Here is a 15,598-nt window from a genome sequence, read left to right as displayed (position 1 = left end):
TGCCATACACACCACAGCTTACAGTCTGACCTGAATTCAGTGGTAGCCAGTTTTAGCACAAAGGGGAATAGAAGGCCCTATTGATGAACCTACTTTTTCTAACCTTCCATATAAAATGGCCTCTGAGGATTCTTTTTTTGAATATATTTTTTTACACCCCTTTTTCTCCCTAATTTCATGGTATTCAATTGGTAGTTACAGTCTTGTCTCATCGCTGTAACTCCCGTAAGGACTCGGGAGAGGCGAAGGTCGAGAAGCGTGCATCCTCTGAAACACAACCCAACCAAGCCGCACAATGCAGGCTTAACCTGGAAGCCAGCCGCACCAATGTGTCTAAGGAAACACCTGGCGACCGTGTCAGCGTGCACTGTGCCCGGCCCGCCACAGGAGTTGCTAGAGCGCGATGGGACAAGAACATCCCTTCCGGCCAAACCGTCCCCTAACGCCGCAGGGCCAATTGTGCGACGCCCCATGGGTCTCCCGGTCGCGGCCGGCTGTGACAGAGCCTGGACTCGAACCAGGCACAGCTAGCCTTAGACCACTGCGCCACTCAGGAAGTGGCCTCCAAGGATTCTTTCCATAGAAGCCAAGCTAAGCCTACATCCCAAATAGCACCCTATTCCCTACATAGAGCACTATTTTTGACCAGAGCCTTAGTACACTATGTAAGGAATATGGTGCCATTTGTGACAGAGCACTTCACATTCATTGGCTTAAACCTAAATATACTATAGTATAACCCATCCAGGCTGGGGACGAGGGGAGACTCAAGCCTGGTGGCTCCAAAGACAATCATCAACTCTATACTGCCTTTAGTTTTTGGTCTTGTGTCTACCCCACAAGTCGGGACTTTAGGAACATACAGGCATTCTCTACCCTCCAAAGGTAATATAAGGATATTCTACAAGGTTATGTGGTGGGCTAGCTAATGCAGCTACAGTACAGAATGACTAACAATGGCATATTAATGTATATTTTGTCAACTAGCTGATTTAGTCAGAGACTGGGTTTGACATTGATACTGGTTTTGGGTCTGGGATATATCACAAACATGTGCAACTGTTTAAATTGTGACTCGTGATAGATATATTTTAACTAAAGAATGTGCGTTTTTGTGCTTCCAAAACATGTTACCTCACGTTTGGAAGCACAAAAACAGAGTGACTAAGTGGGGTGGGGGAGTAACTAGGAGGGAGAAAAGTGACTGGGGGAAGACTGAGGGGGAAGGAGGAGCCTAGGGGGGAGAGAAAAGTAACTGGGGGGGAGAAAAGTGACTGAGGGGGGGAGAGGAGACTAGGGTGGAGAGAAAAGTGACTAAGGGGGGGAGAAAAGTGACTGAGGGGGGAGAAGAGACTAGGGTGGAGAGAAAAGTGACTAAGGGGGGGAGAAAAGTGACTGGGGGGAGAGAAAAGGGAGTAGGGGGAGAGAAAAGTGACTGAGGGCTCTCGAGGTGTGTCAAAAGATGATACGTGGAAGCGGAGGGACTCCAGCTGTGACCTCTGAAGTGCCAGACACACGCAGTGGGCTAACAACGCGGTGGGTTAACAACGCGGTGGGCTAACAACGCGGTGGGCTAACAACGCGGTGGGCTAACAACGCGGTGGGTTAACAACGCGGTGGGTTAACAACGCGGTGGGTTAACAACGCGGTGGGTTAACAACGCGGTGGGCTAACAACGCGGTGGGCTAACAACGCGGTGGGCTAACAACGCGGTGGGCTAACAACGCGGTGGGCTAACAACGCGGTGGGCTAACAACGCGGTGGGCTAACAACGCGGTGGGCTAACAACGCGGTGGGCTAACAACGCGGTGGGTTAACAACGCGGTGGGCTAACAACGCGGTGGGCTAACAACGCGGTGGGCTAACAACGCGGTGGGCTAACAACGCGGTGGGCTAACAACGCGGTGGGCTAACAACGCGGTGGGCTAACAACGCGGTGGGTTAACAACGCGGTGGGCTAACAACGCGGTGGGCTAACAACGCGGTGGGCTAACAACGCGGTGGGCTAACAACGCGGTGGGTTAACAACGCGGTGGGCTAACAACGCGGTGGGCTAACAACGCGGTGGGTTAACAACGCGGTGGGCTAACAACGCGGTGGGCTAACAACGCGGTGGGTTAACAACGCGGTGGGCTAACAACGCGGTGGGCTAACAACGCGGTGGGTTAACAACGCGGTGGGCTAACAACGCGGTGGGCTAACAACGCGGTGGGCTAACAACGCGGTGGGCTAACAACGCGGTGGGCTAACAACGCGGTGGGCTAACAACGCGGTGGGCTAACAACGCGGTGGGCTAACAACGCGGTGGGCTAACAACGCGGTGGGCTAACAACGCGGTGGGTTAACAACGCGGTGGGCTAACAACGCGGTGGGCTAACAACGCGGTGGGCTAACAACGCGGTGGGCTAACAACGCAGTGGGTTAACAACGCGGTGGGCTAACAACACGGTGGGCTAACAACACGGTGGGCTAACAACACGGTGGGCTAACAACACGGTGGGCAAACGCACGGTCGGTGGGTTTACGCACGGTCGGTGGGCTAACGCACGGTCGGTGGGCTAACGCACAGGGTCTAACGCATGGTGGGCTAACACATGGTTGTCATTGAGGAGAGACAGGATATCAGCAACAGGGTCGCTGCAAAAGCTAATCTAGCAAACACTCATCAGCCTCCGCACCACTCCAGAGATTATTTTTATGCAGTTTAGAAGGTGTTTGAGTGGGATTATCGACATCATGACAGAGGAGTTGGGCAGCTCTTCCTGCATGTTGTTTTGTGAAGGAGTAGGGGGAGGTGGAGGCAGAAAAAGGGAGGGGGGGAAAAAAACAGAGGACTTTGTGGGAGCTGCGGTCAGGCTGCATTCCACAAGCATTTATGAACAGGCATTAGCCAGGCCTACTTATTTCTCCACAGTATGTTCTCTGCGCTCGCTCAGTCATTGTATGGTAGGCTTATCTTCACTTACGTGTAACATTACAGCTATTTCGTCACATTTTCAGTTGAAGTGCTTCCCTCAATACATGTTTAGGCTATTATAAATAACTCCACATTAAACAACAACTACAACACCTTCACCAAAGAGCTGTCGTTTTGTCCCATTTTAAAAGGTTAAATACTGTATTCAAAACCTGTTGCCAATAGGTCTTAGTTCAGTCATGAGGAATTCAGAAATTCTCTTCGAGAAAACAATTGGTAACAGGCTTCCCACCACTTATCGAAACAGATCCCCTACTACTACTATTGTTAAACCCTTCATTTGATATTGGACACAATTGTTAAAAAAGACATTCCCTGTATATCTTCAGGTACAGCAGTATTCTCCTAGAGCTCAATGCAACCACATTAAGAGTTAATAATCAACCCAGTACCCTACAAATGGGAACTACTCTGTTTGGACAGGGCAGAAGTCTTGTTTGGACAGGGCAGAAGTCTTGTTTGGACAGGGTAGAAGTCTTGTTTGGACAGGGTAGAAGTCTTGTTTGGACAGGGCAGAAGTCTTGTTTGGACAGGGCAGAAGTCTTGTTTGGACAGGGCCGAAGTCTTGTTTGGACAGGGCCAAAGTCTTGTTTGGACAGGGCCGAAGTCTTGTTTGGACAGGGCCAAAGTCTTGTTTGGACAGGGCCGAAGTCTTGTTTGGACAGGGCCGAAGTCTTGTTTGGACAGGGCCGAAGTCTTGTTTGGACAGGGCCGAAGTCTTGTTTGGACAGGGCAGAAGTCTTGTTTGGACAGGGCAGAAGTCTTGTTTGGACAGGGCAGAAGTCTTGTTTGGACAGGGCAGAAGTCTTGTTTGGACAGGACAGAAGTCTTGTTTGGACAGGGCAGAAGTCTTGTTTGGACAGGGCAGAAGTCTTGTTTGGACAGGGAAGAAGTCTTGTTTGGACAGGGCAGATATGATCATGTAAATACAGTTCACATTTTAATCCCTGGGGTGAATTTTCTCATCTGAAACTGAGTTTCTCTCAGTGCATTCAGCTGTTCAGCTGCATACATTCATAATCAAATGCTTTTGAGAGCTACTTGCTCTTTTTGCGTGTCAATAATCAAAACCTATGAGAAAACCGAGAGCATTTTGAGTACCTGAAGATATGCAAGAGAAACTGAACAAAACTGCTGTCAAATGCTTATTAAACAGTTAGAAATGACAAGAAAACACTACTAGATGACGTTACACCAGTGTGGTCCATATCAATTACAGTGAAAGATCCAAGAACGATTAGTATGATTGGCCATTGGGAATGACAGTGATTCGGATAGGCTTATCTTTCGAGGACACGTTTGTTACCAGCATGTGACTATAAGTGGAGACGCTCCGCCTTGCACCCCTGAAAGATCCTTTACCTAGAAACTGACCAATGCAGGTGTAAAAAAAAGGGGGTTATAGTAAATCACACAGTATTGCACAAATGATGTCAACAAACTCTGCATAGGGAACTGATCAGGACCGTGTTCTGACCTAAGATCCTAAGACAACTTAAACGTTGTGCAAATCAGAGTGTTGAAAGCAATGGATGATTTGCACAGAAGATTCAGACTAAAGTTTATGAAGAGCTGAATCCTAACTTCCAGGAATTTTCACTTAGCCATTTATTGATGTCAATGGGAGACTAAGTGAACGTTTGACTTAAGTGGAAGTTAGAATTTGCCCCAAGTCTGAAAACGGTCAACTTATTTTCTTGTGGCGTAGTCCCACTTTCAGAGTGTCAGTTTAGTTTACTCTGGACTGGGTCACGGTTGGCCTACCTGAAAGCGGGGGTCGGCGTCCGTCTCTCCGATGTGAGACAGCAGCTCGCCACTGGCCTGGCCCACGTTGCCTGCAGCCTGCAGAAGGTTCTGACGGGGCTGATGGGTAAAAAAAAAAGATGCCCAAAAAGCACAGGTCACATGACTGAAGAAAAGCCATCATGAAGGGATTCTTTAACATCTTATTCATGAAGATTGTTTTACGTTAACTTACAGGTGACATTGGTCATGTCCAGTAAGCACAAAATGGGAGAAAACTTTTTAATAAGAACACAGATTTTCAATTTTAGCTGCAAAATCTTTTTCCACCATGAGCTTTTCTGAACATTATCATTGTGCAACACAGAAACAGGAAGTACACAAAAATGCCTAAGCATTCGGTGTGTTACTTCAGTATTCAGTGTGTGCTCGTGCGTGTTACCTCAGTGTTGGCTGGCTGGGCGGTCTTTAGCATGTCGGACACGGCACACGCCAGGTTCTTGGCAGCCCCCAACAACTGGTTTCCGTTGCCTCCCTCATCCTCCATGAGGGCGGCGAGCAGCTTGACCCCCTTGGACATCTCCGTTAGGTTGGAGGAGATGGTGGTCACGGCACAGCCCACCGCCGTGTAGTCTGTCTCTGCTGGGTCGCCTATTATTGAGGGGGACAGACAGACATGTTAAGGTTTCAATACTTTGTGGGCAGCCCTTTAACTTGTTATGGGTAGGGGGCAGCATTTTCACATTTGGATAAAAAGCATGCCCAGAGTAAACTGCCTGCTACTCAGTCCCAGTTAGTAATATATGCATATTATTAGTACATTTGGATAGAAAACACTCTGAAGTTTCTAAAACTGTTTGAATGATGTCTGTGAGTATAACAGAACTCATATGGCAGGCAAAAACCTGAGACAAAATCCAACCAGGGAGTGGGAAATCTGATGTTGGTCGTTTTTCAACTCATTCCCTATTGAGGATACAGTGGGATATGGGTCATGTTGCACTTCCTAAGGCTTCCACTAGATGTCAACAGTCTTTAGAACCTTGTCTGATGCTTCTACTGTGAAGTGGGGCCGAATGAGAGGGGAATGAGTCTGGCAGAATGCTTTGAGCTCGTGACGCTCGTTCACGTGAGAGCGAGATCTATTCCATGGCTTTTCTACAGACAAAGGAATTCTCCGGTTGGAATATTATTGAAGATTTATGATAAAAACATCCTAAAGATTGATTCTATACTTCGTTTGACATGTTTCTACGGACTGTAATATGACTTTTCGTCTGAACTTTTGCCTGGACCTGCCCGCGCGTCGTGAGTTTAGATTGTGTACTGAATGCGCGAAAAACAAGGAGGAATTTGGACATAAATTATGGACTTAATGGAACAAATCAAACATTTATTGTGTAACTGGGATTCCTGGGAGTGCATTCTGATGAAGATCATCAAAGGTAAGTGAATATTTATAATGCTATTTCTGACTTGACTCCAACATGGCGGATATCTTCTTGGCTTGTGTTGGTCTCTGAGCACCGTACTCAGATTATTGCATGGTTTGCTTTTTCCGTAAAGTTTTTTTGAAATCTGACACAGCGGTTGCATTAAGGAGAAGTATATCTTTAAATCTGTGAATAACACTTGTATCTTTTATTAATGTTTATTATGAGTATTTCTGTGATTTGATGTGGCTCTGTGCAAATTCACGGGATGTTTTGGAGGCAAAGCCAAATGTAAACTGAGGTTTTTGGATATAAATTTGAACTTGATCGAACAAAACATACATGTATTGTGTAACATGTTGTCCCGGGAGTGTCATCTGATGAAGAATATACTTTCACTAAACAAAGAACATCCCTGGTCATCCCTACTGCCAGTGATCTGGAGGACTCACTAAACACACATGCTTTGTTTGTAAATGATGTTTGAATGTTGGAGTGTGCCCGTGGCTTTCCGTAAATTTCAAAAATAAGAAAATGGTGCGCTTAATAAGGAATTTGAAATGATTTATACTTTTACTTTTGATACTTAAGTATATTTTAAACCAAATACTTTTAGACTTACTCAAGTAGTATTTTACTGGGTGACTTTCACTTTTACTTGAGTCATTTTCTATTAAGGTATCTTTACTTTTACTCAAGTATGACAGTTGGGTACTTTTTCCACCACTGGATAGAAGCTACCACAACATCCATTGTTGTTATCCACAGTGAGGAGACGGTACCTGCGGTGAGATTGACCATAGAGGCCGTCCCGGCTGTGATGGCGTCAACCTGGGAGTGGATCTCGTGTTTGGACTCGTCCATCTTGTTCTTACGCCAGGCTTGGGAGGCCTTGATCATGGGAAGACACAGATCACATTGACATTAAACTATTTTCTACACAACTTACATGAAAAATACACCAACTCACTGTATTACAATATAAAAGAGTGGAGCATGTTCTCTTCTCTTTATTTGGTACAACTATGCTTTAAAATTGTATCCATTTGAAATAATTCACTTTAAACTAACTGAGAGGACAACATGATAGACGAGATCATCCAGAAGTTTCTTATAGCTACAGCTTGGAGGTTGTACAGGTGAAGAGGGGGTCAGTTTAAGTCCAGGTGTCTCACCGCGTCTGTCCCGAGGGGAGGCAGGGTGTCAAACTCCTCCAGCGAGGCCTGGGCAGCCTGCAACGCCTGCATGCTGGAGTTGATGGTGCCAGTCAGGGCCTGCTGGGCGGATGTCTGCACACAGGGGAACATATCGAGAAACACTCTTATTTTTCATTCTGTACTGTTAATAAAATAGGGCCAATAACACTTCATGTTTTTAATTATTTTCCACTGAGAATGTTATGGTGTATTAGCCTCTAAAAGGCTTTCTTCAGATATAGAGATTGTATTGGGGTCTGTTCAGTTATTTCAATTAACAGTCAATTGAGGAAGTGAATTAACCACCATTTCCTATTTGGGCTTTTTTCCAAATCTTGAATTGAACTGAATTTCACTTCCTGATTTGAAAACTGAATTGACCCCAACCCTGCTACAGTTCAATGTGGCCCTCCAGTCTTACCAGCGGGGGCATGTGGCCCCTGTGCATCTGTCCGCTGGTGATGTGCTGCTTGGCCTGGGGCATGGAGCCCATCTGGAAGCTCTCGGGGCCCCCGGCCCCTGAACGCATGATGGCTGGCAGGGCCACAGAGCCAGTCTCCACCTTCCCCACCTTGTTGAACTGCTGCTGCAGTACTGTAGACCTGGGGGAGTGGAGGGACAGATGGTAGGAGTGAGAGGAGAAATGGAGGGTGGGGAGAGATGGCAGGAGGGAGGGGAGAGATGGCAGGAGGGAGGGGAGAGATGGGGGGAGAGAGGGGAGAGATGGCGAGAGGGAGGGGAGTGATGGCGAGAGGGAGGGGAGAGATGGCGAGAGGGAGGGGAGAGATGGTGAGAGGGAGGGGAGAGATGGTGAGAGGGAGGGGAGAGATGGCAGGAGGGAGGGGAGAGATGGCAGGAGGGAGGGGAGAGATGGCGGGAGAGAGGGGAGAGATGGCGAGAGGGAGGGGAGAGATGGCGAGAGGGAGGGGAGAGATGGTGAGAGGGAGGGGAGAGATGGAGGGAGGGAGGGGAGAGATGGAGGGAGAGATGGAGGGAGAGAGAGGGATGAATAGAGATGTCAGAAGACATAGTATATTACAGTGCTGTATACAGTAAGGCTCTTCATCCTCATCAGAATCAGAAAGATGGCCCCCATAGGCCAGATGGACCCACTATACAGGACCCATAGGCCAGATGGACCCACTACACAGGACCCATTGGCCAGATGGACCCACCACACAGGATCCATAGGCCAGATGGACCCACTACACAGGACCCACAGGCCAGATGGACCCACTACACAGGACCCACAGGCCAGATGGACCCACTACACAGGACCCACAGGCCAGATGGACCCACTACACAGGACCCACAGGCCAGATGGACCCACTACACAGGACCCATAGGCTAGATGGACCCACTACACAGGACCCACAGGCCAGATGGACCCACTACACAGGACCCACAGGCCAGATGGACCCACTACACAGGACCCACAGGCCAGATGGACCCACTACACAGGACCCATAGGCTAGATGGACCCACTACACAGGACCCACAGGCCAGATGGACCCACTACACAAGACCCACAGGCCAGATGGAACCATTACACAGGACCCACAGGCCAGATGGACCCACTACACAGGACCCATAGGCCAGATGGACCACTACACAGGACCCATAGGCTAGATGGACCCACTACACAAGACCCACTACACAGGACCCATAGGCTAGATGGACCCACTACACAAGACCCACTACACAGGACCCATAGGCCAGATGGACCCACTACACAGGACCCATAGGCCAGATGGACCCACTACACAGGACCCACAGGCCAGATGGACCCACTACACAGGACCCACAGGCCAGATGGACCCACTACACAGGACCCATAGGCTAGATGGACCCACTACACAGGACCCATAGACTAGATGGACAAACTACACAGGACCCACAGGCTAGATGGACCCACTACACAGGACCCATAGGCCAGATGGACCCACTACACAGGACCCACAGGCTAGATGGACCCACTACACAGGATCCACTACACAGGACCCATAGGCCAGATGGAACCACTACACTATCCCCATTATTTCTATCTCTACTTTGCACCTTCTTCCACTGCAAACCAACCATTCCAGTGTTTTTTTTACTTGCTATATTGTATTTACTTCGCCACCATGGCCTTTTTATATTTTTATTTATTTATATATATATTTTGTTGGCTTCACCTCCCTTATCTCACCTCACTTGCTCATATTGTATATAGACTTATTTTTCACTGTATTATTGACTGTATGTTTGTTTTACTCCATGTGTAACTATGTGTTGTTGTATGTGTCGAACTGCTTTGCTTTATCTTGGCCAGGTCGCAATTGTAAATGAGAACGTGTTCTCAATTTGCCTACCTGGTTAAATAAAGGTGAAATAAAATAAATAAAATAAAAACACAAGACCCACTACACAGGACCCACAGGCAAGATGGACCCACTACACAGGAATAAATACATGCACAATGATGATGAAAATCTGTAGGGGAGTTATGGATAAAGATTGAGGGAAAGTTAGTACAGTATAGGATCTACTGAGGTCAAAACACACACACAAAGTGAGCCGTCACCAACATGCTGTGACATATCACTGGCACACACTGCAGGAAACCTCTGCACTGGACTCACTTTTTGGGTGACACAGAATCCTCCAACATGGTGGACTCCTCATCTCCCTCTAAGCCAAAGTGGTCTTTGCTCTTTTTCTGTTAAAAGGAGACAAGACAGGTTATTGGGTGATTGATATAGCTCTATTCATTGAATTAAAAAAGGGGCAATCTGGGATTTGTACATCCATTTTTTGGGACTTTTAAAGTAATGATATATGACCATTGATTCTTGACGTATAGAACTTCTAGATGTCTCATGAGCTTAGTTCAACTGTCATGCCTCATCAGAACCCATATAATAAGATATTTTTACTCTATTGTCTGTAAACAATTGTAATCTCACCATTACTGGGTAATGTGATATGGTGTGGAATCTCTAAACTCTAAAATGGCAGTACTCTATGCATACTGTACTGCAGTGCACAGACACATTGAAGATGCAACTCCAGTGTACCCTGAGGTTTTTGTCAATATGATTTCCATGGTGACCTGGTCATATAGAACTCTTGATTCACTATCTTGGCTGATTACAATCTCTGCCTGCAACCATGATTTTGTGTTAGTGTTAACCAATGCATCTGCTCCGCGGTGAAGTTTCCCCTAGGTATAGATCAAGGATCAGTTTCCCAGCTCTCAATCCTAACCGTAAACATTAAATGGGGAAACTGACCCAAGATCAGTGTCTAAGGGCAACTTCACCATACTCCAATGCATCTATATTGTGAAACATCAATGACACCGCAGTACCTTTTTCAGAATGATGTCAATGTAACCAGCGATCAGTTGGGCAATCTGCTCTCCCTCAGTCGTCTGGACAGAGTAGTAACCGTCTTGATAATCGCCAAAGTCCTGGAATACAATTATTATATCTACTGTAACATGGTGCTCCCTCAATGCATCTCTATGTTTTTGTTTGAAATGGCAGTGGTCCTATTATATGTGACCAATTCCTTTACAACTCATCCCATAAAGATGCGTAGAGGGAACACAGCCGTTAAACCACTGTAAGAGACAAAATGACAACTTAATTGTATATACTATATGCACACTGTAAATCACCAACTCCTGCCAAATACCTCCTCCGAGGTACTTACATAAAAATCTCCAAAGATTGGGTAGTATAGGGCCGTTTGAATAGTTATTGCTCCCCTGAAATATAACACTGACGTTATACAATGCATTATCTGTCATTTTGTTGGCATTATAAGCGGCAGATATTTTCTTTCCAACCCTAAAAAGTCGTCATGGAGCTAGATTTTTATTTATCCGATGAACTGCCAGGAAATACTCCCCAGAAAATAAAATAATAACAAGACGGACAAAACGGCCAGTCCCTTTTCTGTAATGGTTTATAACCGACAAAATAACTGACAAAGAAAATGGAGCCTTGTGGTATGTTAATATTTGAAAATAGTCCTGTTTGTTTACAGGTGAAAATCCTTCAGGGCCTTTAGTTCACTTGTGGGCAAATAAGCAGCGCTAGATGAAAACATGCAATGTGAAGCTTGGACCTGTATTCTCCAGCACATGACCAGAATGCAACACTGTTGAATGTTGCTGATCTAGAGTCATAAGGTGATGGGTATGTATGACTATACATATCCATTTTAGTCATTTAACAGACACTCTTATTCAAAGCCACTTATAGTGAGTGCATACCAATTTTGGAACTTTTTGACACTGGTCGCCCCCCACATGGGTATCGAACCCACAACCCTGGACATTGCAAGCGCCATGTTCTACCAACTGAGCCACACATGCTCAAATGAGCATGAACTGTCTTTCAATGTTCTTTCAATTGCAAAAAACATATTTTCTATAATAACTTATTTTAAATACGCAGCACCATCTTTGCAGTGTGTATTCTTCTAAAGTGGTTGTATATATATATATTTTTTAAAGTGGTCAATTAACATCTCTTATAAGTCCAGGTAGTCCCTCCATGTTTCAGTCACTTTTTCTTCAGTTTGGCTCCTAATGAACATGACCCTGAATATCATCCTGTTCCAATGCTGACCAGGCAACCAGAAGGTCAAAGATGACCAGGAGGTCAGAGGTCAGGGGACTCACCAGGGTGAAGCTCTTGGGCGAGGCAGCCCAGCGTTTGATGTTGGTGAGGTTCCACTCCTGGATCACCTCCTTGGTCTTCTCGTCTACCCGCATGACGCACTCCTTGGTGATTCCCAGCAGACGAGGGACCAGCTTGTTCTTACCCTTCATTTTCTCCTGCAGTAACACACACACACACACACGGTTAAAAGTACTCCAGTACTATGATACCTTAACATTTGAAAAGGTATTTCACATTCCATTCAACCGTCAAAGGCAGTGAGTGGAACTTCAAAAGCTTTGAAAATGTTAGAGCTTTGATTGGTTAGAAAGAAGATATTCACAGTTGTTAAAGGAGTTGTTTAAGGAGTTGTTTAAAGAGTTATTGAATGAGTTATTGAATGAGTTGTTTAAGGAGTTGTTTAAAGAGTTGTTGAAGGAGTTGTTTAAGGAGTTGAATGTTATTTTGTCAGTGCCATTGTACCTTTACTAGGAAGAATGACACTCCGTAGGTTTTCAGAGACCTAGCCAGTTTGACGTAGCTGACTTTGGCCTCGATTTCAGTCATGTTTTGGTAGTTTTTGTGTGCCTGTGTGGGAAACAAAAAGAAGACTTATTGAACATCTCAGCCAGTTATACTATAGTGTCACAGTAGAAGTAATTAGAACAGAGAAAGTCGGGACACGTTTAAATCAATACGACCAGTTACAGCCATAGCAACAATGAATCTAACAATGACTATTACTACAAACCAGACTGGGAAACTATTTTTTCAGGTCATGTGTTTTCAGTCTGTGAGAAAAATAATGTCCCCACCGCAAAGAGCAAGCAGCCCAAATATGACTGGCCTTACAATGACCGCCCCCATCACACTCACACCCACGCATGCATCCACGCATACACGCACACAAGCGAACACACAGGCGAACACACACACAAGCGAACACACACATGCTGGGGTTCTTACCTGGAAAATTCTTTTCTCCCCTTTGTTCTTGATGTACTCTTTAGGGAGGAACTCTTTCAAACTACAGAAAATAAATAAGAAATAAATGTAAACACACTTTATTCAAGAAGACAGCAAAATCACTAAGGCAGGCAATATAATCCAGTAGTTCTGACTCAAGTTGGGATTCAAGTGATACTACACAAAAAATGTACTCTATGTATGCACACAGTGCTGTAAACCACTTTTGCTAAAAGGCAAATACATCTTTGTTGTATATTGAAAATATTTGAGTCATTCATGTTAAAGTATATACATAGCATTATGCTATAAACAGTGCTCACTCTAGGAAGCCTGGTTTGTGCTTGGTCTCGTTGTGGTCACCAAACTGGATCTGACACTGGTATCCGGCAAAGTCGCAGGCCTTCTCGAAGGAGACGGGATGGGAGCCGTTCAAAATGTCATCACGGGCCTGCACAGGGAGAGGAACATCCCAATGACATTTTTCACAAAGACATTCATTGAGGAAGATCCCAAACAGAGCCAGAAGTAATCCCAGATCAGGAAAATAGATAAAAACAGAGAATACTCTGCTGTTTTGCATATTTCCTTAGGCTGGTCCAAGTGACCAGTCTAGGGAACTCCTGCGATCAATGGTCTTAACTCTGTGGTGGGGCACAAACAGATCTGGGACCAGGCTTATACTTCCCTGAAAAACATCCAAGGAAAATATCATCAAATATCATCTTTCTGAGACAATCTAATGCCTTTCTAGCATCAAAATGAACGACGAGAAAATGTACCCATAAATTAACTTTAATGTTGGTCCAAAAGTTTCTTTGTTTTCATATTACCAGGAGCATGAACTACTAGGAACATTTTGTGATGTACTCTGGCAAAAACCGGTAGAGGCAGGCAGGCAGGCAGGCAGGCAGGCAGGCCACATGGACAGTGCTTGCATTGGCCTGGGCCCCCGTGTCCAGCTGCGTTTCAACAGGGGAAGGAGAGCTCCAAGAACTACTGTCTTTGGCAGGAACACAAAGACTAGAAGTCTTAAGAAAGAATAAGATGAAGCTTCTGTGAGTGGAAGACCGCAAAAAGTCTCAAAGACAAAAGGTTCACTCCTTCACTGTGTGTGTCTATATGAGACAATCACACACTGAACAACATTTTCTCCTCAAACTTTGGGAGGTGATCTTGGGAGAAGACATCCTACCACCACTATGACATCTGCCACCTCAGGACATAAAACATGGCTGACACGTCAACAGGCACCTTGAGCCTGCTGGCCTCCAGCTGTGACTCTCAGCTGTTCTTCCTGACACTGTGCATTCTCACACCAATGGAAATGGATGTTGGTACAGTAACTAAGGGCATGAATAGGAACTTATAATGCAAAGCGTTTCTCACATACTGTATCTTCCATTGACATCAAAGCATGAGTGAAGTGGAAGGTTTGAGGTAAATACAATAATCTCAGGTTAGGTCATCTCAGGTTAGGTCATCTCAGGTTAGGTCATCTCAGGTTAGGTCATCTCACGTTAGGTCATCTCACGTTAGGTCATCTCACGTTAGGTCATCTCACGTTAGGTCATCTCACGTTAGGTGTTGGAATGTGATCAATCATTAACAGCGACAGGTCTACATGAACCCCTACAAGGAGAACCTTGTTCCCAAAACACTGAAACCCCAAACAGCATTCCTGCCTTGGCTTTCTTTCCAAACTCCAGGCACGATTTGACCAACAGAGGTCATTCTGGGGTTGTGTCTAAAATAACCCCTGATTATTTCTATACAGTGCACTACCTTTGAAGAGTGCTACTTTTCATTTTGGACGCAGCCTGGGTATCGGTCAGTACCTGGACGTAGAGCAGGTTGAGTTGGACCGGGTCTCGTGAGTCCACGTTCTGGTCTGAGTAGAAGAACTTCCTCCTGAGGAGCAGCATCTCGGTCTCCTCCACACCCTGCTCCCTCAGCGTCCGCCCATGGTCCAGCCAGTTCACTGACAATCACAATCAATACAACTCAATGGGAATCAATACAATTTAATGGGAATCAATACAATTTAATGGGAATCAATACAACTCCTTGGGAATCAATACAACTTAATGGGAATCAATACAACTCAATGTCAGTCAGTACAACTCAATAGGAATATATTTTTATCTATGCAAATCATGTCAATAAAACACAGCCAATACCAAAAAATTACAACTTTTATGCAACTAAATGTAAATTATGTGAGAAAACAACTTGATGCCAGTCAATCAAAGCCGCAAAAATACAAATGAATCAGCGGTGTCCTAATGGACATTCAAAATGAAGGACAAGCACATACATCAATAGAGATACTGGTGTCACGTCAAAATGTTCGCAGTGTGAAATAGATTTTTACATGACAACTGGCACCATATTGTTCTTGAATATGACAAGAGACACTTGTCATGAACACTTTGCGTGCGTGTGTGTCTGTGTGCATGTCTGTGTGTACGTGCGTCTGTGCGTGTGTGTACGTGCGCACGTGCGTGCGTACGTGCGTGTCTGTGCGTACGTGCGTGCGTGCGTACGTACGTGCGTGCGTACGTACGTGCGTGTCTGTGCGTGCGTGCGTGCGTGTCTGTGCGTGCGCGCGCGCGTGCGTGCGTGTCT

General features: G+C 45.6%; 1 protein-coding gene across 4 annotated transcripts in view; it reads right to left on the bottom strand.

The window, feature by feature from the left end:
* Positions 1 to 15,598, bottom strand: part of tln1 (talin 1) — a 139,632-nt gene that overhangs the window by 69,341 nt on the left and 54,693 nt on the right. For 2 of the 4 annotated variants that reach the window (XM_055875480.1, XM_055875481.1), the window contains exons 7-19: positions 14,809 to 14,951; positions 13,294 to 13,421; positions 12,971 to 13,031; positions 12,488 to 12,592; positions 12,025 to 12,180; positions 10,702 to 10,803; positions 9,974 to 10,050; positions 7,771 to 7,951; positions 7,329 to 7,442; positions 6,936 to 7,044; positions 5,163 to 5,371; positions 4,742 to 4,840; positions 4,284 to 4,346 (exon numbers count right to left, since the gene is read on the bottom strand). In XM_055875480.1, coding sequence (XP_055731455.1) covers positions 4,284 to 4,346; positions 4,742 to 4,840; positions 5,163 to 5,371; positions 6,936 to 7,044; positions 7,329 to 7,442; positions 7,771 to 7,951; positions 9,974 to 10,050; positions 10,702 to 10,803; positions 12,025 to 12,180; positions 12,488 to 12,592; positions 12,971 to 13,031; positions 13,294 to 13,421; positions 14,809 to 14,951 — 1,547 coding nt within the window. The remainder of the gene's footprint in view (positions 1 to 4,283; positions 4,347 to 4,741; positions 4,841 to 5,162; positions 5,372 to 6,935; positions 7,045 to 7,328; positions 7,443 to 7,770; positions 7,952 to 9,973; positions 10,051 to 10,701; positions 10,804 to 12,024; positions 12,181 to 12,487; positions 12,593 to 12,970; positions 13,032 to 13,293; positions 13,422 to 14,808; positions 14,952 to 15,598) is intronic. The other 2 variants (XM_055875482.1, XM_055875483.1) reach the window with 1 other exon arrangement.

This window comes from Salvelinus fontinalis, chromosome 21, assembly GCF_029448725.1.
Source record: "Salvelinus fontinalis isolate EN_2023a chromosome 21, ASM2944872v1, whole genome shotgun sequence".
NCBI classification, from domain to species: Eukaryota; Metazoa; Chordata; class Actinopteri; order Salmoniformes; family Salmonidae; genus Salvelinus; species Salvelinus fontinalis.
Note: the sequence above shows the minus strand (reverse complement) of the source record. Positions and strands in the feature narration are given on the sequence as shown.